Source organism: Tachysurus vachellii, chromosome 20, assembly GCF_030014155.1.
Source record: "Tachysurus vachellii isolate PV-2020 chromosome 20, HZAU_Pvac_v1, whole genome shotgun sequence".
Classification (NCBI taxonomy): Eukaryota; Metazoa; Chordata; class Actinopteri; order Siluriformes; family Bagridae; genus Tachysurus; species Tachysurus vachellii.
The window spans coordinates 3,457,387-3,478,625 of NC_083479.1; the positions used below are offsets into that span (position 1 = coordinate 3,457,387).

Sequence of the window (21,239 nt, forward strand, 5' to 3'; positions counted from 1 at the left end):
TTATTATTATTATTATTATTATATTACAGTTTTTCCAAGTGGAAAAAAAAGAAACATTTTATTCCTATAAATCACACAGAGAACACAGGAAAACAGGTTCGGTTTCTATTTCACTTTTCTTGTGAATAAAATTTCTTTTGCCTCCATTCCACCTAAATTATGGTGAGATGAGATTTGTTTATTTCAGTAATTCAGCCTGTAATATTTTGCTAATGCCAACATCTTGGATTAGACTAGCAAGTAAACCTACAGAGATTTAACGGTTTTAAGGTTTAACAGAATAGATTCAGTTTTGAACACATCATTAAATGTCTGTAGAAAAAAATGACATTTATAAGATTTAATCCGATAAAACATTTACTTAGTACTTCTTGATAGCCGAGTAGCATTTCATTTAATTGACCCTTTTAAGACATTGTCTGTAATTTTACTTAATATAATTTCTCAGTACACTCTCTAGGTCTTCTTTGCGTAACCTAAACCATTCGTAAACACGTATGAAGATGTAAAACGAAATAGGGAAACGTTAACGAGGAAATAAAATGAGACTTTGTAGAAACCTTTTGTTTTTGAAAGAGTTTAATAGTTATTGAATGGTCTACATTTTACATGTACAGCAAATATAATACAATTACAACCCTGGTTTTTGATTCACCAAGATCAGCAAACAGATCCTCATTACAACATAAAACAACAGAATTGGACTTTTACACAAACCTGATGTAAATACCTATTGCAACGTATGTAAAAGACAGAAAAGCGCTGAGAAAAACTGAAGTATGCTGCTTATTGGTTTTTAAACCAATGTTCCATGAAACCAAAACTCGTAATGAAAACTACATTTTTCGGAAGACGATGCGTCAGCCCATGTTTATACCTTCGATCGGTATCCGTAATGAAGTGCTTGTACAAGATCTGCGAAACTCAGGTGGACACGAGGAGTGGAAAATATTCTCTAGGGCAAAATGTATGCCACTATACGGTACTACTCGTTTAGACGACTTCTTATTACTCACAAACCATAATATGTACCTGTTTATGTCATACAGCCGAGGATGTTTCTCAAGTGAGAGAAATGTCTCTAGTCATTTTACAAATGGGCTACATTAATATTGCCATACACTTTTGGGAAAAGAAAATATTTTGATGTTGTTTCATTGTCCTTGCCCAAATTACAATATGCAGGAAAAGTAAAGGCTAACAATAACCAAAATAACCACAAGACTTACTGTCAAAAACAATTCAAATGACTTTTACCCCATAATTTATCAACATATGGGTTACAGTTAAAAACTGCTCCTTTTACAGAGCATAGAGTTGAAGGGGGAAAAGGGCATTTTTTTTTAAAAAACAGGATGCAACTGTTCCTTTGTTGTTGTACAAGGACAGATGGACGCTGTTGTATTTAATGTATATGTACATTCAAAAGGTACAACGGTGGTCTTTATGGACCAGTAATGCACCTTAAATAATGTTACCCAAAGAAAATAAAACCTAACCAGCTCAAGAAGTGGTCTCTTATAGTTATGAGGTGACGTATCTGTTCGGGAATAAACACCTAAATGATACAAAGGTTTTTATTATTATTTGCAAACCTTGAAAAATTTTGCCAGCAGAATCTGAGAATTTCTCCTATGTATTTCGACACGGTTTTCAAAGGACTACCCAGCCTGAGAGTGTCCCTCTGAGCAAGTCCACTTTAAAATGATACTAGCAGTTTCCCAAGATAAAGACAAAATAAACCCTGAAGTGTTTTGTAGTGTTGAAGCAAAGTGGAATGTAAGGTATGTAGATTAAAAAAAAAACTGTCATCACACTGAACTTACAAGTAAAAAAAAAAGAGAAACGTTACGACTTGATATGTAAAGAAAAATAACGTTGAAACGAGGAATGGAAAATGATCTCACTCTTTACAACAGACCTGGGTGGAAAAAAAATACCTAAGTACTTAAGTCTTTGAGAAAATACATGTATTTGAAAATACATTCTAGTGCTCAAATACTCAAAATACCTATTCTCTGTATAATATTCGGATATGTACATCGCATACTTCGCACTTGTCAGTGTTCACAGGTCTGTTCCTAGCGCCCATGCATTGGTGCTTGCTTTTCGCTACAGGATCAATGAGCCATGTGTGGAAAAAGTGTTACGTGGAGGGTTTTACTACGGTGTCAGTCACAAATAATCTACCAGTGCATAGCTTCAAATGTTTAGCTGCGTACACGTGATTTCGCTTATAATTATTATTTGTATTTGTTCCGTTTGTGGACGTCGTGCAGAACGGCGTCAAGATGAAGCGCTGCAATGAACCCGGGATGAGTCATGGATTTCCTGATCCATCACCAAAATGTAATGCAGCGAATAAAAGTAGACTTTTCTATGGAGCTGAATTCATAACGCTTGTGCCCGTTATAGTAATAACAAAATTATTATTAAGTTATTAACATAACAGAAACGCCATTAATCACCTTAATCCTATGCCGTAGTCTCAGCCTCATAAGCTCCTAGCCAAAAGCTTTTTTCTAGCTTTTCTCGGCTAAAAGACTTCAAACACAGTTACTTAAAGATGAATAATGGCATTTACGTTAGCCAAATAGCTAAAAAAAAACCTAATTCTGATCACGTTATTAATACAAGCTTCATAGAAACCGTTTCAGTGACAACTTATATCCCGAGAAAAACACAAAAACAAAACGGTGCATCCTGATTGGCTGCGATGTGAACAATCGGAACACGAAGTCGCCCTTAGAGACGAAAGAAAACAGCCTTTACTTTGAAAGACATTCAGGGTTTTAAGCCAAACGCCTATGGAAGCCTAAAGAGCATGCTTCTGCTGTCAAATATATAATTTGGGTTATTTTATGATGTTTAACTGCATAAAACCGACAATTACGAGGACACAGAGGATGCTGCAAATCTCACCATACGCACGGACCAACACGGCACAACCCAGGGCGACGATCTCCCCTAGACAAACACACAACTCTAGACTAGCGTGACCATTTGAAAGACAGCCTGCAAATTCCATTTTGTCTCTTTTTAATAAAACACATACTTTTTTTTTTTTTTTTAATAAAGTGGTTAAAATATGGAAGAATACTGCAATGATATATATTTTGCATGGATCTCTTCAGTGTATTTTTTTTTTCCTCTGGAAGACTAGAGTACCACAATTGAAATGTACAATAAATGCGCTGTTTATTTAAGATTAAGTACTGTACCGACTACAAGCATAGATTATTACTTTTGAAGAGTGCAATATTCCTTACTGAATGTTATATACGTTCATTATGAGTTCCTTGAGCAATGAAATCTTGCTTAGACTAGCTATTCTTTTATTCCCACGCATGAGAACCTAATGCATGATCAAACACAGACTTATTTCCGCCTTTTAGCGCTACTTCGAGACTATGGCCTGCTCCAAATCTAAGACAACTAAGCATGCATGAAAAGAGAGATGGAGAGATGTAGGGAGATGCAGAAACCCACCTCCTGCTTTACGACTGTTTTTAACACACCCTCGATCGCTGTACATTGTAGAACTGCAGAACTTACCCACAATGCACTAGGTCATTATTCAGCATCTTAATTAGCACGATAAGTAGCTATGATATGCTGAACTAGATTTGTTTAGCTCCTAAGGTTGTGTCTTTGCCTTGAGCTGCAAGTGACCGCTTGTGCGTTTTAGTGAAGAGAAAAATGTCAAGGGTGTTTTACAAACAATAGAAAAAAGCAGGGAGAGTGTTTCGCTTCCCTCTGAGCTGCCTAGTAACAAGTCCATCACACAGGAGCATGAAAACCATGCGGATGTCTGAACTTTATTGCAAACCACACTCGGAATCGCAGCGTCCAAAGCCGGTGCTTTAATTTGGTCTGATTTTAGCGTGATTGGTACACAAAGTGCCAGAAATCATACACTGGTTCTGTTTGCTTCGATCTAACAATCTAAGCACGTACAGAATAAAACCAAATCCAAACAAGTCTTTTAGAGCCCGACAAGTGGTCTGAGTAGAAATTGGTGTAAAGTTCAAATGAGCAGGGCCTCAAACCTTCCTTTTCACACTTCATTACATCTCAAAGCCTCCTAATAAAGCCACCAGTTGCATTGCTCTTGTCTTATTGGTTCTCTTCTACGGTTTCTGCATACGCACACGACTGAGTGTATATTCAATAAGCATGTGCATGTAAAGCCTAATACAGCAGGCCTTTTGCTCAATTTTGTTCACGTTTTACATACTGCATGAATAATATATCAACATTGTTTCACAGCTTCGTGAGATAAGATGGCGGATAACCTACAGACATGTCCATGAAAACTCAACATGTGCACTAAAGCTGGGTGAATGAAATGTCCACTAAAAAAGTTTTACCCTCAGCCCTCCCCTTGAAATGTCCAGAGAAACTGGTTAACCCACCAAAATGTCCACTAAAGCCAGATGACCTCCTGAAATATCGACTAACCCGTTTGAAATGCCCGGGAACGATGATGAGCCAATTAAAAGTTTCTATAAATCTAGCTAGCTAACTAAAATACTAAATAAAACTGGCTAACCCATTTCAATTGTCATTTTAGATGATGGCCATGGACATGTCCCCTTAAATATGGTTAATTATCAGAATTAAACCGGTTAACGCACTTAAAGTGTCCACTTAAGACGACTCACATGTTAAAATGTCCTCTAATAGTTGGTTAGTTAACTGAAGTGAGCATTAAAACTGGCTAACTCGCTTGAAGTTGATTCGTTCAACAAAATAAGCGTTTAAGCTTTTTAAGTGTCTATTAAACCCACTTCAGTAAACCTGACTTCCCTTAAGAAAGTGTCCAATAAATCTGGTTAATAGGCCACCTAAAAGCTGGTTAACCCACTTCAATGTCCACTTAAATTCAGATGTTGCAAACTAGAGTGTCGCTTCTGAATCTTTCACTAAATCTGTTGAACTGATTAAACAACTCGCTAAAGCAGGCTAACCCACTTCAATTTCCTCTACGGCTGGTTAGACCGCTGAAATGTTTTCTAAGAATTGTGTATCTACTAGAATGACAGTACCATCTACCAGATGAAAAAGATTCACTAAGAGCCCCCAAATTCTGCAAAGTAGCATAAGCAGGAAGACCCTAGTTACGTGCTGGGAGATGGACGATGTCCAGCTTTTCTCAAAGGCAAATTCTGACAAAGAATTGACCCTTTTCACGAGCCGAAATGGGGGGGAAAAAAAAAAAAAAGAATAGAACCCTGAACACAAACCTAAATGTTTTATAGTGTAATATGCAAATGTGTACATTCAAACTGTTAGAGAAAATTCTAGTGTAGCACAGGACCCAGTGTTAAGAGCAGCAAAACCTTCGCTGCTGCTCGGTGTAGTGAATTTTCCGTTTGTGTTTTAAACTGCTGGTAGGTGTTGGTCAGGGATTTCTAACGTAACACAAAAACTGAACAAATTTCGATCAAGTGAGCAGCTGTAACGAAATCGCCAAGAACACATAAAGTGACCGTTGCTCGTTCAGTATTTGTACTCGCAGAAGGACTCGGTGGCCCGGTGCTGGAGGCTGTGTCCACGAAGACTGGAAATGTGAACAATGTGAACTCCAGATCTACAGCAAGGCCACACATATGAGAGAGAGAGAGAGAGAGGGAGAGAAAATGCACAGGAAGTTAATTAGCTACTCTAGCCCATCTGAGAACATGTGTTTATCCTAAACATTTGCTTTATTGACTACATGACTAGCCATGCCAACTGGAATGGACGAAAACTGCATCTTTGTTCTTTAAAACTTTTATCTGGTGTTTTAAGTGAGGCAGAATCCAATCCAAGCACACTGTGAGAGCTGTGTTAAAAGTGGTTCTCTGAGGGATGCAACGCTGTTTGGCCAAAAGCGTGTGAAACCCTGACTAACACACTCGTATGTTACAAACCTCTCTGCTGTTATAACCTCCATTCTTCTGGGAAGGCTTTCCGCTAGAAGTTTGAGCACAGACTGTGAGGATTTGCGATCATACAGCTGCATGAACATGAGTGAGACCAGGTTCTGATATCAGGCGAGAAGGTCTGAGGTGCAGTCTGTGTTCCAGTTTATCTTGAAGGTGTTCAGTGAGGTTGAGTTCAGGGCTCTTCTGAGTTCTTCTGCACCAACTATAGCAATCCATGTCTTCATGGAGTGTGCTTTGTGCACAGGAGTGTTGTCATGCTTGAACAGGATTGGGGCTCTTAATTATTCACACTACAGGCGTCCGAGACAATTGTATGCTTCTAACTTTGTGTGTGATGGTCAGGTGTCCACATACTTTTGGCCATACAGTGTAGATATAGGAACTAATAACACTGAAATTTGATAACGGGGTTTCATTTCTACCACAACATTTTGGAGATAAATCATCAGACACAATTCACACAGCATCATTACATACAAGTATGCTGGCAGACTGCAGAAGTGTGCAGAGATGGAAGAATAAATCAACCCTGACAGAACTGTGATTTGGAGTCACGAGCACAGAATCTTAACCACTAAGCTACTGCCTGCTCCTTTTCTTGACCTCGGTCTGGATCCACTATAACGAAAAGCACAGCTTACTGATCCCTGTAGCAGGAAGCCACTCACATGCAGTTGGCTGGCAGCTCTACCAGTGCGGAGGTACGTAGCTGTACCCCTGCGGCCTGTACGTCGGCACGGTGACCGGGTGAGTGCCGATGTGTTGTGTGTGCTGTGGTGTGGTGAGCAGAGGTCCTGTGGAAAACAAATACATACAAGAGAGTTCAGCGTCAGCGTAAACATCGGTGGCGTATTCCTGTTTTGTTTTGCAAAATCACATGCTCTGATGTCACCTGATCTGAGTTGTTCAGCTGCACCACAGCTCTCAGTGTGAAATAGTGGTGGCATCATTGCACGTACTGATTACTAACATTCACCTCATTAAAAACATTCAGCGTAAAAACACCCCCTACCTGCAGACATGGCCATGGTGGAGCCGCTCAGCATGCCCACAGGTACGCTGTTAGGCCGGGCAGCGCTCACCTGCGCTGGGTAGATGGCAGACGGCAGGCTGTTGGGCTGCACCACAGTGGTGTGATGGATTACATGCGGCTGCGCAAACACCGGCTGGGAATAATACGCTCCCTGCGAGGACAGAGATGATAGAAATAAAGATGCCAGTACCGTTTAGAGAAGATTATAAAGGTGACAGACTCTTAACAAGATATGAATTTAAATATCGACACGTATTATTTATGGCCTCTCAAAATCAAGCCAGGACGATCGCTACGTTAAACAGCTCTAATGTGTAAAAGAATTATGTGCTTTTGATTCATTATTTGATTCAAATGATTCAATTCCCTTGAACTAACGGTTTTAAACGAATTCCTCAATGCCTCGAAAATTAGCATTAATATATCTTTTTATGCATTGTAAATATTTGAGAGTGCACAGAAAGGTTTATTAGCACTTTTCTAGGTGGAGGGTGTGTATCGCTAGCCACCTGAGCATAGAGGTTTTGTTGAGGGTAGGCACTTCTGATGGGATACATGGCTGTGGAGTAGGGGCTCGGGGACGCCGAGTACGGTGGAGGGGCTCCGTTCGTCTGTGCCGGGGGCACCTTGTAGGGAGTTCCTGTTGTGTATCCTATATATATAATGGTACCAACATAAAGAAAAATAAAATCATGTGACATATGTACCAAGGATACTGCTGGGAAATGAAGACAGGATATGAGGGAAGATATGCAGGGCTTTACCTGGAGGGTAGCCTGGAGTGCCTGTCTGGTAGATATTAGGTGTGTATGCTGGAGCTGTGGTTGAATAACCTGCAGGATAGCCTAAGGACAAACACAGGGAGGGAGAGAGAGAGAGAGAGAGAGAACAAGGGACAGAGATCACAGGGTGAGATCATACACACACACACACGTCTATCGCGTGTAATAAAATCCTGAGAGAACACGAAGACCGTATTGACCATGAACATGCAGACACTACTGATCAATACTCAGGCAATACTGACTGAACTGAAAGCATAGAACATCCTCCAGAGAAAAAAAAACAAAAACAACTGAGAGTAAAATCATGGACAGAAAAAAAAACACGGTTAACTTATCAAAGAAAGAGACACATGCCGAGGAACAATTACGTTCTCAAATCCACTGCAAACTGCTTCTTGTGATGAATTTCCTTCCTCAAACTGCTCTTCACACTAAAACTAATCAGCGAGCAAAAGTGTTTCCTAAACCCCTGCAAATCTTTATTTTCCTTGGAGAGGAGCAGACTAGATTGCCTTTGTTGATTCCTTTTCTACAAGAGCGAGAGCAAATCACAGGTTTATATTAATACATCGTTCGTGTAGTAACAGCTGTTGACAACATGGCACATAAACATGGGAAAGTCTTCAAGATGGAGAGCTTTTCCAATTGTTTTACTGATTTATAAAAGTTCAAGAGCAAAAATAAACTATTTACAGCTGCTGTAGACTAAGCAAAAAGAGGAAGTTGTTTCCCAGACGTTAAACTATAAATGGATAAAACGTTGAAGATGTTGTGTTGCCAAGTTGCTGTGATATAAACTATACGAATATTCCACTTGTGTTTACTTGCTTATACAGATAACCTGCACATTTGTACAAATGCCACGTATTAGATACCAGACCAGATTTCCATTTCTATTCACAAGACAAGCTCACCTGGGTATGTCATGGTCTTGGGGTTTCCGTACGCCGTGCCCGGCTGCACTGGACTATAAACAGGGTTCATGCCTGAAGACGGTCGAAGCTTACTGAAGGGGACAAAGAAGACGGGAGATAAAATAGGAGGAAAAGCCAGCATTAAACACACATTAAAGAAGCCAAGTCGGAAATCCTATGAAAGCAGTGAGGTTTGGAAAACACCATGTTGCTCCTCCCAGGCGTGTCAGCCGGCTTTATTAATGAAGACGGTTACGAGAATAAAAATAGCTCATGGAGGAAAGACTGAAAAAGTCTGGAAATCATCCTGAAAAAAAAGGTACACACAAACGACAGCGTGATACGCTGTAGCATAGTGAGACAAATAATATTCAACACAAAGTATGATAAATGGTTAAAATCACTTGCTTTTTTTTATTAGTAAAACACATTTTTTCCTTTCACTTTGGAGTTTATACAAAAAAATAAAAAATAAAAAAAACGCACCCAAAAAAAAATAAAAAGTTCAATCTTCTTCCTGTCTCATTATATCTCATTCATATTTAAAGAATTTAGCGGCTCTAATAAAAAGATAGGAGGAAAAAAAAAAGGAAAGATCATGAGGAAAAAAAAATGACAGGCTCATATTACATGAAAAGAGCAGAAGGAAATAAGAGCGTGGTGGAGAGCACATGAGCGACAGCACAATAACCTGCCAGTGCAGAGGGAAGCAGATGAGACTGCAGGAAAAAGGAAACAGACGACTCCTGAGCACAGGAGCTGATGGATGGGGAAGTGAGGATGGAGAGAGGAAAGAGAAGGAGACCGTGATGGATGGATGCGCCGCTCGTTTATCTCGTGTCGTAAATAGAGTCCTTTAGAGAACAGGACTAAAGGACACGTTTTAGTGCAGCTGATGGGGGCGGAGTCACCCGCAGCTAGAAACCTGTCGTGTGTGTCCCCTGCACGCTGAGGACGTGCGTATAGACGTTCGAAATGTAAACCTAATCATCTCACTGCCAGCTGAGAAAAAGATTACTCGACCAAATTGACGTGCTACACCTGAAATCAGGATACTTTATCATTTAAGGCTTTTCTACACCTAAAGATGTCGCAGTTTTGTTTTTTTTGTTTTGTTTTTGCTGGAGGCTAAAAAAAAAACAGCTAAGATTGTGGTTTATTTTTTTCTCACTTGTTTCATGTGTGTTACAGTTTTGATGGTAGGCAGAATTACAATCCACTGGATCCTGTTTTAACAGAATTTATTCTTATTTGTTAAGTGGGCTACACCCCAGGTTAGGGCAATTAGCTGGTTTCTTAGGCAAGTTACGCTCAAAGGTATTGAAGCTTGTACATTTCTTGGTATTAGTGTCTTAGTACAGCGAGTATTACTGCAATGCACATGACATTTTAATGGCTTTGCCCAAATGGTAGTATCCTGCTAGATGCAAACATACAGAAGTCTGTCCACTTGTTATTCACACCTAATCACAATCTTTATGAGATGTTTACATAATGGCAGCTCATGACTGAGTTATGACCTAATTCAGTTAATCGCTAATAATCTCAAACAACAAAAACAAAACAAACGTCTCTGTGGCATATGTGCCAAGTATTTGTGTTTATAATTAAGGATGAGATGTAATGTCTGAATAATAGAAACATGACACCGAACAAATTTATTTTATATCCCATTTTTCTTATTTCTTCTGAGCCTGGAACAAGGCGGCGGCGGCAGCGTCCTGAAGTCAGCTGTGTTAAAGGAGTAAAGATGGAGAAGCACTGAGTGGATGTGGGGGGACTTTAAGTAACACCACTAACCTCTTTGAGTTCTGAGAGCTTTCGGGTCTGTACATGAAAGCAAATGAGTCAATGGGATGCCCGCTTGCCATGTTCTGATCGGGCAAATGTAGGTGGAGCGGAAAAGCAAGTGCAAATCTGAAACAATCAAAAAAGTAACATACGGTGATCAGAGTGAGTGAGGGGCAAAAAAAAAGAAGAAAAAAAAAAGAGTGAAGCAAATCAAAAGCAAGGCAGCAGAATCATGAAAATGTTAGTACTCGCTGTTTACACTGAATCATATGGCAGACTTTCTGACACGAAGCAGCACGAATCCAGCAGTCAGGACAGGATTGATGAACATGGGTTTACACAATTAGCGCTTGGTTCTTTATACCACACTGCTGCAGAAGAACATTCGCTTGTTTGCTTTGTAGTTTAGGAAGAAAATTGTGGGATTAAAAAGACAAAATGAAATCACTAATAAATTTTGTTAGAACCTGTTTGTGGGACAATTTCATTTGCTGCTCAAGCAACAATGATAATTCGAACATGCACAGACGTGAGGACGTGCGGGATTAGTCTACGTACTTGTACGGGTTCATCTGAGGACGGACTCCCCTCATGGTGCCATGTGTAAAGTGTAAACAAAAGCACGTCTGTATGACACGTGAGGCGGGCAGAGGACAGCGGGTGGTGTTTGTAATGTACACAGTGTAGAGATTTACAGTAGGATCCAAAAGTCTGTTATTAGCCAAAACTCCATTTAATACAAAATTTACTCAGTTAACTATTACTCAGAAAATCTAGAAGAACATCTACACAAAATATCTGGCTTACTTTCTTTTCTTTTTTATTTTTAAACCTTCAGATTCGCCTTAAATTAAAACTCCACCTCCATTCTGCATCTAATCTGTTAGTCAGAGCTACATTTTCGATTGTCTCATGAGACGTTGGCGGTTTTCTGCAGCTTTGACGTCAGACGAGAGGGAAAAAATGCAACCTGTCAAAAATTCAAGAGATAGCAGGTAGGTTTTGTTGTTAGCTCCTGAAAAAACAAAAGAGCAGGAAGTCACTCGCTCGGCTGACTATCGTGAGGGTCTTGACGATGGTATTATCATGAAAGTTGAATGTTTCAGAAGCTAAACTGTTTAAATAATTAAAGAATTAAAGGGCTGCTGCATCACCCTATTAAATAGGCTAAATAGGCTAATCATTTTATTTATTTATTTTTATTTATTTTTTCCTTTTAGACAATGAGTATATTAACATGTTGCATGTCACTAGACTGCACACACACACACACACACACACACAATCCTCATACACCAACAAAGAATTTTGTTTTCCTAAACAAGACATGCCAGCACATGCCACATCAGCCACATCACCTAGGGCAAGAGGATTAGACTACGTCTAATGTCGTTTCAGCTGGAGGAATCAGAGGCAACTGATTAATGTTGTAGCCGTGAACCTAAGCGCTGTTACAGTTTTAAAGGATTTTAGTGCAAAATAATCACCAAGAAAATTATCAGCCAAATTTAAATATCACTATAATTATTTCCGTCTGAAAGATTTGAACTACACGGAAAAATCTAATCAAAATACGATATATGTTCTGTTATTTGACAAGTTGATTGGACGGATCTTTTCCTCATCATTGGGAAGCCAGTGTCATTTTTTATTCTGACTCACACTGGCGGTTATTACAGCTTTATTAACTCTCGTTGCTTTTTTTTGTAAACATCTGCATTTTTATTCAGAATTTTGAAGACTCATGGACTGTTCAGATAACGTTTCACGGGTGTCGTTAATCATAGCTTCACACCTCATAGATAGAATAGATGTGGTTTAAATTGCGTTTTCTACTCATTGTTTCCTTTTTTTCTCCTTCACGTTAGCGAAACAATTTTTTTCTGGAAACTGTTCGTTTTCTTTCTCTCATTTTAAACGGTCCACTGATGTTTTCGTTGGTTAGTGAATATAACGGTCAGGTAAACTGGAAAAATTTGATATTGATGATATTGTGATATGATATTTTTGCCATATCTGTCACTCCATTAATTATTAACCACATTAATATTAATTAATGCAAAATACATTGATTCAACAGAAGTGAGGCAGAAACGGATCTATTTAATCTAGGCACAGAGCTGAAGTGAGGGAGGAAATTTAAACTCCTAACCCTTCCCAACACCAGAGTAAACTAGTGCCGAATCTGTGCAATATCATCATATCCACTTGATATTCTTCAGTATTGTACTCATGGCTTTATTCACACCCGGTAATCAGCATTTTAGTCACAATATGTATTTAGATTAGATTAGATTAGATTCAACTTTATTTTATTTGTGACGTTTCATAGTAAAAAGTCAGAACAAGGTTTGAGGACAGTTCTGTCCAGGAGCCCACTTTTAATCTCCATCTTTATAAAACTTGTAAACCAAGACGAAGGTCAGGCAATAATTGCTATATGAAAATTTAATAATCGGCACATGCTTAGCACGGAACCTCACCTTTAGGAAGCAAAGGTACCGTCATCTGCGTGCTGCCCAGAGTCACATAAACCTTTAGCTGTACTTTAAAATGTTTAGTTTGGAAAACACTACTTTGGGTTTTTTTATTTGTTTGATACTCGAGTCCAGTTCTCCGTTTAGCATTCATTTACGGTCGGTTTTAGCAAACATCTCCCTCCTTATATGGATTTTCTGTCCAACTTCACCCACATGGTCATTATGGTGTCCCAGATACGTCGTGTAGACGCTCACACTGGGATTCACTCCAGGATTCACTGACGTGCGAATCGTCTGTCGGTCGTGCGGGTACTGTAAAATGTCCTGTGTTCTGTAATCTTTACATTAATATCGTAACTCATGTTTAGGTGCTACAACGACAGATGGGATTCTCGCGGACACAAGTCTCAGCCTGTGCGTACTAGTGTTAAATAAAGTGATGCATACTGGAGATGAATTATGGCTCATTTGCTCCCAGCAGGACTGATGTAAACCCACAGGTGTTGATTAAGCACTGGAGGAGTCTGTTGTGAAACCAGGCAGCCATCACCCAGGAATAAACTGCTTGTTAAAGATGGAAAAGATGATTTATGGAAAAGTTGATTTTATTTATTTATTTATTTTTAATTGAGCTTAACAACATGTTGGTTAGATGGAGGTTGGTGTCCTGTGTAATGAGGATGCAGAATGTTCATGTGCAGCTGCATCATCCTTCAACGAGGAATAAACAGACTCGCGCACGAGGACACCCTGAACACTGGGACGGTGTTAATTCATCGGTGCACGTGCAGCCGAGACCGGTAGTCGTTATCATGCAGTCGTTATTCGCGTGCGGTCAGGGGCTGAAAAAGTAATCACGACAAAATGGAACACTGCAAAACGTCCAGGACTGTGAACGCCGCGCGTGGTGATTCGTCAGTGCACGTGCGATACGGATTAGAGCTAGCGGGCTAGCGGCTAACTGTTCAGGGAAGGAGTGTGAACCGTGTACGAGTTATGACGACTCGTAATGAACGCGGCATAACGCTAACGCTCGACGTAGTTCTAACTACGACTCGTTCCCGGTAATTAACACATTATAAGCCTCATCCCGACTGGCCTTCGTTCAGCCTCCGCCCGCCCGCGCGCGCGCACACAAAGGAGAACGTCCTTTTCTACGCAATGCCCCCCTTTTTTCCCCCGAGTCGAATCTGAGATATTTCACGGTTCTTTTTCTGTAACACGACTCACAGTCTGTCTACCGACACCATTTTGCAACGCAAGGGCTCCAGAAAAAGGGCCTAAGAAACACCAGAGGTCGGAGTTAGTCCACACCACCACCTCCTCCTCCTCTTCCTCCTCCTGTCATGCTCCATGATGTGCATTATGTCCTGCTCAATGCCCCCGCCGTGCCAAAACATACACACATATATATACACATAACGAAATGAACATAATAAAGCTTAATGTGACGTTAAACACACGTCTGTTTCGTAGCTTTAAACGCCGGACGTTTTGTCTTCCGCCGCGCGCGTGCGGCATCGTCGCCGCTTCACGAGCTTAAAAACGTCCATTAGGGTGAAAAATAAGCAGAGAGGGAAAAGAGTAACATCGATGTTTCACCGACAACAGCGTTCAAAGGAAAGAACCGGAGGTGTCTGACTTACCGAGACGGAGCTGAAGGTCGGTGTTTGTCTCTCAGAGCCTTAACGCGTCTCACAGGCCGCCTGCGCTTTTGTTACACGGACGGATTTCCTGCGCTTTTGCTTCTGCACTTTCGGCTCCGTAAACGGAGCTGCTGGTGACATCGGCATTCAAACCGAGTGGGGGATGGGAAGGAAAAAAAAAAAAGAGAGGAAGAGTCAGTATTAAGTCTATGGGCAGAGGGCACCAGAGCTACCAGGAAACAGCTTCCATGTTGGATAGAACAGGAGAATCCCTAAAGAATCGACACCGATTTGTTTCTTTTTAAACGATTCCTTTCGAGATCCGACATGACGGCGTGTCGTGCAAACGCGTTTTCGGAATTCTACACGTGCAAAAAAAAACACGCACGTTTTGCGGTATAACAACATACATCTGCAGACATTTTGTACTACTAATAATAATAATAACAATACGAGCCTGCTAACTGAAAGATTCGGTTCTTTTTTTAAACGACTCTTTTAAACGTTTACGATTAGGATAACGCACCGTGTGTCCAAAAGTATTTGGACACGTGGACATCACACCACGCGTGCTTGTTGATCCTGGGGTTTAAACAAACACTATAAACACTAGTTCTACTGAGCAGTGGATCTAATACACTATAAGCAAGTAGCTACTGAGGAGATGACCTTTAAGGCTTAATTATAGCACAACATTTGATCTAAATGCACGTGCAGTGATAGTGGGATGCACTAAAGCCAGACAGAATTAATGATTCTGATAATAATTGCTGTTGTTCAAAAGTGCTAGGGTTCAAAAGTGATGTCAACTCACCTCCATTTCTCTTATTATAATATTTCAATTTTATACAGTATTTCTTGGGAAATGTTTGAATGATGGGCTTCACAACCACTTATTCAATTGATTTCTATTTTTTAACTACCCCATTTGCACCGTGCATTTGAGCAGGACCACAATACCCCATGTCCTTGACAACCTTGCCTGTAATTCAGAAATCAAGGAGTATAAACCTGAAATGGTGCATGGTTTAGGTTTAATAGTCCTAGAAACCTCTAGTGGTAAAACTGTGTGCATCAAATTGAGTCCTTCTAGTAAAGCGCTGAAGGTCAAGTGTCCCCTGATGTACCTCATTTTCTCTGCAGTCACTAGATCTGAACAACCGTCTAATAAATGTATACATTATTTAAGTTTACATGTACGCTAAATCAAAAAGGTGTCTCATGCATTGGGATGGTTACTTAGCATTACATTAGACATTGTTTACCTCATAAATCTCTACTTGGTGAGCACAGGCATTCAGTTATGCTCTGATTTTATTCATTCCGTGTGCCAGAACACAGACATATAATGTCCATATAAATAGATGAACGCGTTGAATGAGTCATGAGAGCTGCATTACATATTGATCACTGTTTGTCTCAAACAGCTCTTGCACACCTCTTCGTAAGCCCCTCTTACATATTTGCACACACAGCTGTGACTAAAATAAGCTCTTGGCCTGGCAGCCTCTTATTTGGCTCCCGGGTGTTGCTATGGACAGTTACCATGACGATGCATCAGGAATGGGTCGGAACAGTACAAGGAGGTCGAAGTGAAAGTAAAACACCAGAAAAAACTGATCAGTGGGTAAAAAGGCAATAAATATTCATGGTATGATAACTGAACTCAAGATGATGGTATATGATAAGAATGTACAGAACATTGTGAAAACTTGCCAAAACAGGTTCCTGGAATTACAGCATTCAGAAATCTTCCTGCTAAACTTAATGAGGATTGCCTCTAGCTTTTAGTGGTTATGGCAGTTTCTTTGACCTATAACTCTTAGAAATCAAGTAAAGAGAAAAAATATGATTAGACAAGCTGTTAATAAATCAGTAAATAATAACCAACAGGGTTCTGAGATGCTGTCACATTCCTAAAGATGCAAAAACGCATCTTGTCGCGTTAATTCTCCACAACAAAGGAACTCCTCCAACTATTCCATGTGGGGAAAGCACCTTTGCCTGACACCTACAGAGTTGGTGGTTTGAATTCCAGCATGTTTTACCTGTACTTCTGCGGTTCCTCTCGGTTTCTTCCCCTAGTCCAAAAACATACACTGTATACTGATTGGCTACTCTAAATTGATCATAGTATGTGAATGGCTGTGTGTGTGTGATCGTGTTCTGCAGTGGGTTGGCACCCAACCCAGGGTGTCCCCTGCCTTGTGTACCCAAGTCCTCCAGGATAGGCTACAGTCTCCCTGTGACCCAGTGTAGGATAAGCAATAGAGAAAATGTTTGGTTGGAAGTCATTCAGTCAGCAGAAAGCCACAAGATGTAAGGAAGAATATTCCAGAGGTTTTCAATGAGTGAGGTCTGTAATCCCAGATTACTGTCTGCTCCTCATCCATGGGATTAGTGAAGACACCAGGGTGTAAACACACACGCACACACACATTCTCGTCGCTCTTCACTATCCAATTGTCATTTTAAGCTGAACAGAAGTTAATGAATATATATTAAAAATCTTTTTTTTCCCACAACACCTACAAAAAGTCGGATAAGTGTCACTGACAGGTTGCAATCTCTTGGATTTGGAGTCATGGCACTGCTGAAAGCGGGCTGGATCTGGCGGCAGTGTGAGTAGACCGTTTATGAATCTTCCTTGGAATAGCAAGCATAACAATAGAGTGTTTTAGTTTACACACCATTCACCACAACAGAAATTAAGTATATGTATTTTCTGAATGACTGGGATTTATAGGAAGAGGTCAGAGACAACTGGTGTTTAATACAAGTGTTAAAAATAACCTAAAATGTTTGATGTTAAATGTTTAAAAAAAAATGATAAACAGTTCAATATATTTACACTGAAAAATCTGATCCAAGCCCAGAACACTGTAAATATTTTTAAAGAAGACTTTGTAGGGCTGTGTCTAGTGCTAGACAGCAGGTAGATGGTGATAACAGAGATAAAGAGGCTATTAATAGGGAATGACTGAATGGCTTTGGTCTTGTAAGACAGAACGTGTTCCACTTGTGGGGAAGGTGACAGTTGTGTTCCCTCCAGTGGTGGATACAGTGATACTGATTGTTGTGATGTAAGACCAGGACACGAGATTCTGATATTAACAGAAAAAATCTACTTCACTGTTGATTATTTTCCTACAACAGTATGCCGTGAATTGTCTGATTAATTAATTACAGGCAGAGGTTTTGGAATCTTCAATCCTACTATTTCTGAGACTATCCTACTATTTCAGAAGAGCATCTTTTATTGATTCTCTGTCATAGAAACTGCATCCGTTATCAGCGTCAACCTCTAAGCTAAAGATTACTGTTGAACTCACATTAATGTTCTGAGTCATTAGAGAAGGCACTGAAAAGTATATTTTTGCCTTAAAGCGTCCGTCCTCAGGCGCTGGAAGCTGAACTGGTGTGACCTCTGGATAGACGGAAGTCTGTTGTTTTATAAGACAGATTCGAGGAAGGACTATGAGACCAGAGTGAGTCTGAAGAGTACATGTGTGAACGTGAAATCTGGCCTGGAGTGTGCAGGTGAGGCCATTTTCTTGTGCCATAGTGCCCAAAGTCTGGAAGACATTTTCTCTAACGAATAATTATACTTCTTTAATTATGCTTCCCATCTGTTTCATTTTAACAAAATCACAAAGGTCAAGACTCAAATAATGATCAAATCCTTATCATCCTTATCATTTTCCACAACTGCATGTTAACCTTCTTTGCTCTTTGTGTAATAAACTTACTTTAAATATAAATAAATCCAATTTTTTTCTGAAAAATTTCAGTTTAATTCCATTTCCACACTTGCGACTGTCCATATTTTCCATATTAGTAGTAAACTAACCGGTTGCTTATTTTGTGAAACAGGCGTGTCTCCACCAGAGAGCCACCCAAGGGAGAATCTATTGGTGTTGTTCCTGAAGGACGGCTCCACTGTGTTCCTGTGTGCTAACAGTGAGGATGAGGCTCTGTGAGTGCTCTTATCTTCGTCTCCAATTTCACTCTTTCTGATTGTCACACATGCCGCAAACACACATGCAAACTCATGCCGTTTCTGTGTTGTTGTTGATTTTTTTTTGTCTCGTCAGGGCTTGGAAGCTGACAATCGTGGAAGCAAAGCAAAGTCCTGTAAGTTTCAGTCACCTATTCAGTGTACACTATTGTACAGTTTCTCTACCAGAAATAAAATACAATGTGTTGAAATGAATTGTGATAATTAATTTTTGATAAAGGCAAATCAAAATCCCTATTTTGCTTCATGTATTTTATATACACTCATTTATTGTGTATTCTGATAATTAAGAAATAAACATGCTACATAACACACAAGATCATACACACACCACTTGCAGCAGTTACTGAGCTTTTATTTCTCTGTTGAAACACAATTCCTAATTTGTCCTTCTGTATAATTCCATTTTCTCTGCCCTCAGTTCTATAGTTATGATCCCTATAATGACACATACCAGTCTGTTCCTGTTAACGGACACAACGCCATGTACATCACACCAGGCAACGGCAGTGGAGGTAATTATGAAGAGGAAGATCTGCTTAAAATTTTGCCCTCTGCAAACTGCAACAAAAAAAATCCTACACCAGTATCCGATTGTAGACCAGTATGCAAAAACAATGGTGAACTGGGAAGGGGTGTTTCCAGTAGTATTAACAGACATTATGTGGGACGTGGAGCAGAAAAACTATTTCAGATTATTGCTGGTTTACCGCTCTGTGTACTCTGACTTGAATTATTTTCTTTTGCAGGTACACATCATGTCTGGGTGCACAGGGAGCGCTGTGATGACTGGATTGGAGAGCAGATAGCACTGGGTTTGCTGGCTGGCATGGCAGTGGGCACAGTGCTGCGCTCATTCCTCTGGATCCCTCTCTGGTACTGCTGATACAGTAGCAGGCTTCAAGGTGATCCTCACCTGAAGCCAGTAAGTTGAGAGGAAGTAGAGAAAGCCCAGGCTCTTAAAGACAGCTTCTGTAGGCTACCATAAGCTAGGCAAAAAGGTATTGTATGGCTGTGTAAATATGTAAATAAGTGAAGAAGTGTCATATAGAAGAGCAGGATGATGGAGAAGACCAAAGTGGTGTATCTATTTTTTTCTATTATCCATATGTCGGTTGCTATTTTGACAGCAGGGTTGGAATATCTTACATATCTGGCCTAGGAACTACACTGAGCTCTAATGTAAAACCTTTAATTAGTTATATCAGAATTCACCACTAGGGGGCAGACACACTGCAGCAATGCAAATAAATGGACTTGTTGCCTAAACTTGTTTTCTGCTTTATCTTCACTCGGGTTAAAGCTTGTATATCACATATTACTCTCAAAATACTGTAAATGTAGCATTTGTATAGTGTATTTGGGCTTTCAAATACCAGCAAAATCTGTTTTCAAATTTCAATGGCTAAAAATATTCACCCTTCATGTATAAGTAAGGAATAAATCACAGGATTTGAGATAATTTGGTGTCGAAATCCAAATAGTTTACACAAAGGACACCTTTCAGATATTGGGGAGTTATTATGTTTGTCACATTTATTAGTTATTTTACCAGTTATACAGTTTAAGCAGTCATGCTGTAATGAATGAAGTGAACGAGTCGGCTCTTTGAACTGGTTCTTTTTTTAGGTGACCAGTGAGAGCCGAATCGCTTTGAGACGTTCTTTTGAGTCTTTCTGTGCAATTTAATCCAAACATTTGAATGAAATTTGTCATAAATGCATTGGCAGGTTAAAAAAAAAGAAAATAAAATGACGATAGGCAGTACTATCTGTTGTAGATTATAGGAATCTAAAAAGTCGGTTCTTCCTAGCTAGCTGAGTCAAATGATTCACTGAAAAGAGTCAAAAGTTCCCATCACTAATATACGGGGTCGTTTACTTAAACGAAGCAACAGTGCTTTCGGGAACACGTGTCTTTGAAACCGTGTAAGGCCCACAATAGTAAAATATTTAGGATTTATAACTGGGAGTCAAATTTGATGAATGAACCGAGCAAAATGATCCGACTCCGCCAAAATTTTCATTACTCAGCATAAACAACATTGACGTCAAATCATTGATATAAATTCCAGTAAATACAAAATCAAAGAATGCGACATGACAAACACATTTAAATAAATCTAATATTAATCTTGATTTTTTTTTGTATTATATTCATCTTTATATTATTCTTTATAATAACCTTTTGTTCTATGTTTATGTTCTGTAAAGCTGCTTTGAGTCAATGTCAATTGTAAAAAGTGCTATACAAATAAATTTTAATTGAATTGACAATGTTCTAACATTTAAAAAAAATACGTGTTTAAAAATGAATGACGTGCAGAATTGAGAGTTATCATCTGAGCTTTACGTGCTAAAGCAGACTGCATCAAGTATTCATGTCTCTGAGCGTCGCATAAGGAGCCGATTCATTATTAAAGCCCAGTTCTAAAGACTCCGCTCCTCTGTGACAGTACGTTTCCACTGGAAGACGTTTCGGAGGAAAGGTTAAACATTTGTACCCAGATATTGGAGGTGGTACAGAATCTGGAAATAGTGCGACTTTTTGAGCAAGACCTCACTCTAGTCTTCTGTGCTGTAACGTGTATTGTGCAACCCTAGATAATAAAGTCAATCTTCCTCAAAAATGACTCAGAACTT

General features: G+C 39.6%; 2 protein-coding genes across 4 annotated transcripts; one reads left to right on the plus strand and one right to left on the minus strand.

The window, feature by feature from the left end:
• Nucleotides 1-561: 561 nt before the first annotated feature.
• Nucleotides 562-14,806, minus strand: LOC132863235 (protein FAM168A-like). 2 transcript variants are annotated; one of them, XM_060895934.1, is made up of 8 exons: nt 14,580-14,806; nt 10,463-10,579; nt 8,663-8,754; nt 7,728-7,808; nt 7,473-7,615; nt 6,943-7,114; nt 6,599-6,724; nt 562-5,593 (listed from the first exon to the last, which is right to left on the minus strand). In XM_060895934.1, exons 2-7 carry the CDS (start codon nt 10,531-10,533, stop codon nt 6,618-6,620), a joined length of 666 nt encoding a protein of 221 aa, XP_060751917.1. In that variant the 5' UTR covers nt 10,534-10,579; nt 14,580-14,806; the 3' UTR covers nt 562-5,593; nt 6,599-6,617. The 2 variants fall into 2 exon arrangements, with proteins under 2 accessions (XP_060751917.1, XP_060751918.1); XM_060895935.1 differs by lacking the exon at nt 10,463-10,579 and having other exon boundaries at nt 14,580-14,803.
• On the plus strand, nt 11,150-21,189 carry plekhb1 (pleckstrin homology domain containing B1). 2 transcript variants are annotated; one of them, XM_060895932.1, is made up of 7 exons: nt 11,150-11,448; nt 17,118-17,200; nt 17,967-18,119; nt 18,453-18,555; nt 18,674-18,713; nt 19,019-19,112; nt 19,347-21,189. In XM_060895932.1, the coding sequence occupies exons 1-7, from the start codon at nt 11,366-11,368 to the stop codon at nt 19,481-19,483; spliced, it is 693 nt and encodes a 230-aa protein (XP_060751915.1). In that variant the 5' UTR covers nt 11,150-11,365; the 3' UTR covers nt 19,484-21,189. The 2 variants fall into 2 exon arrangements, with proteins under 2 accessions (XP_060751915.1, XP_060751916.1); XM_060895933.1 differs by lacking the exon at nt 11,150-11,448 and having other exon boundaries at nt 16,280-17,200.
• Nucleotides 21,190-21,239: the final 50 nt, after the last annotated feature.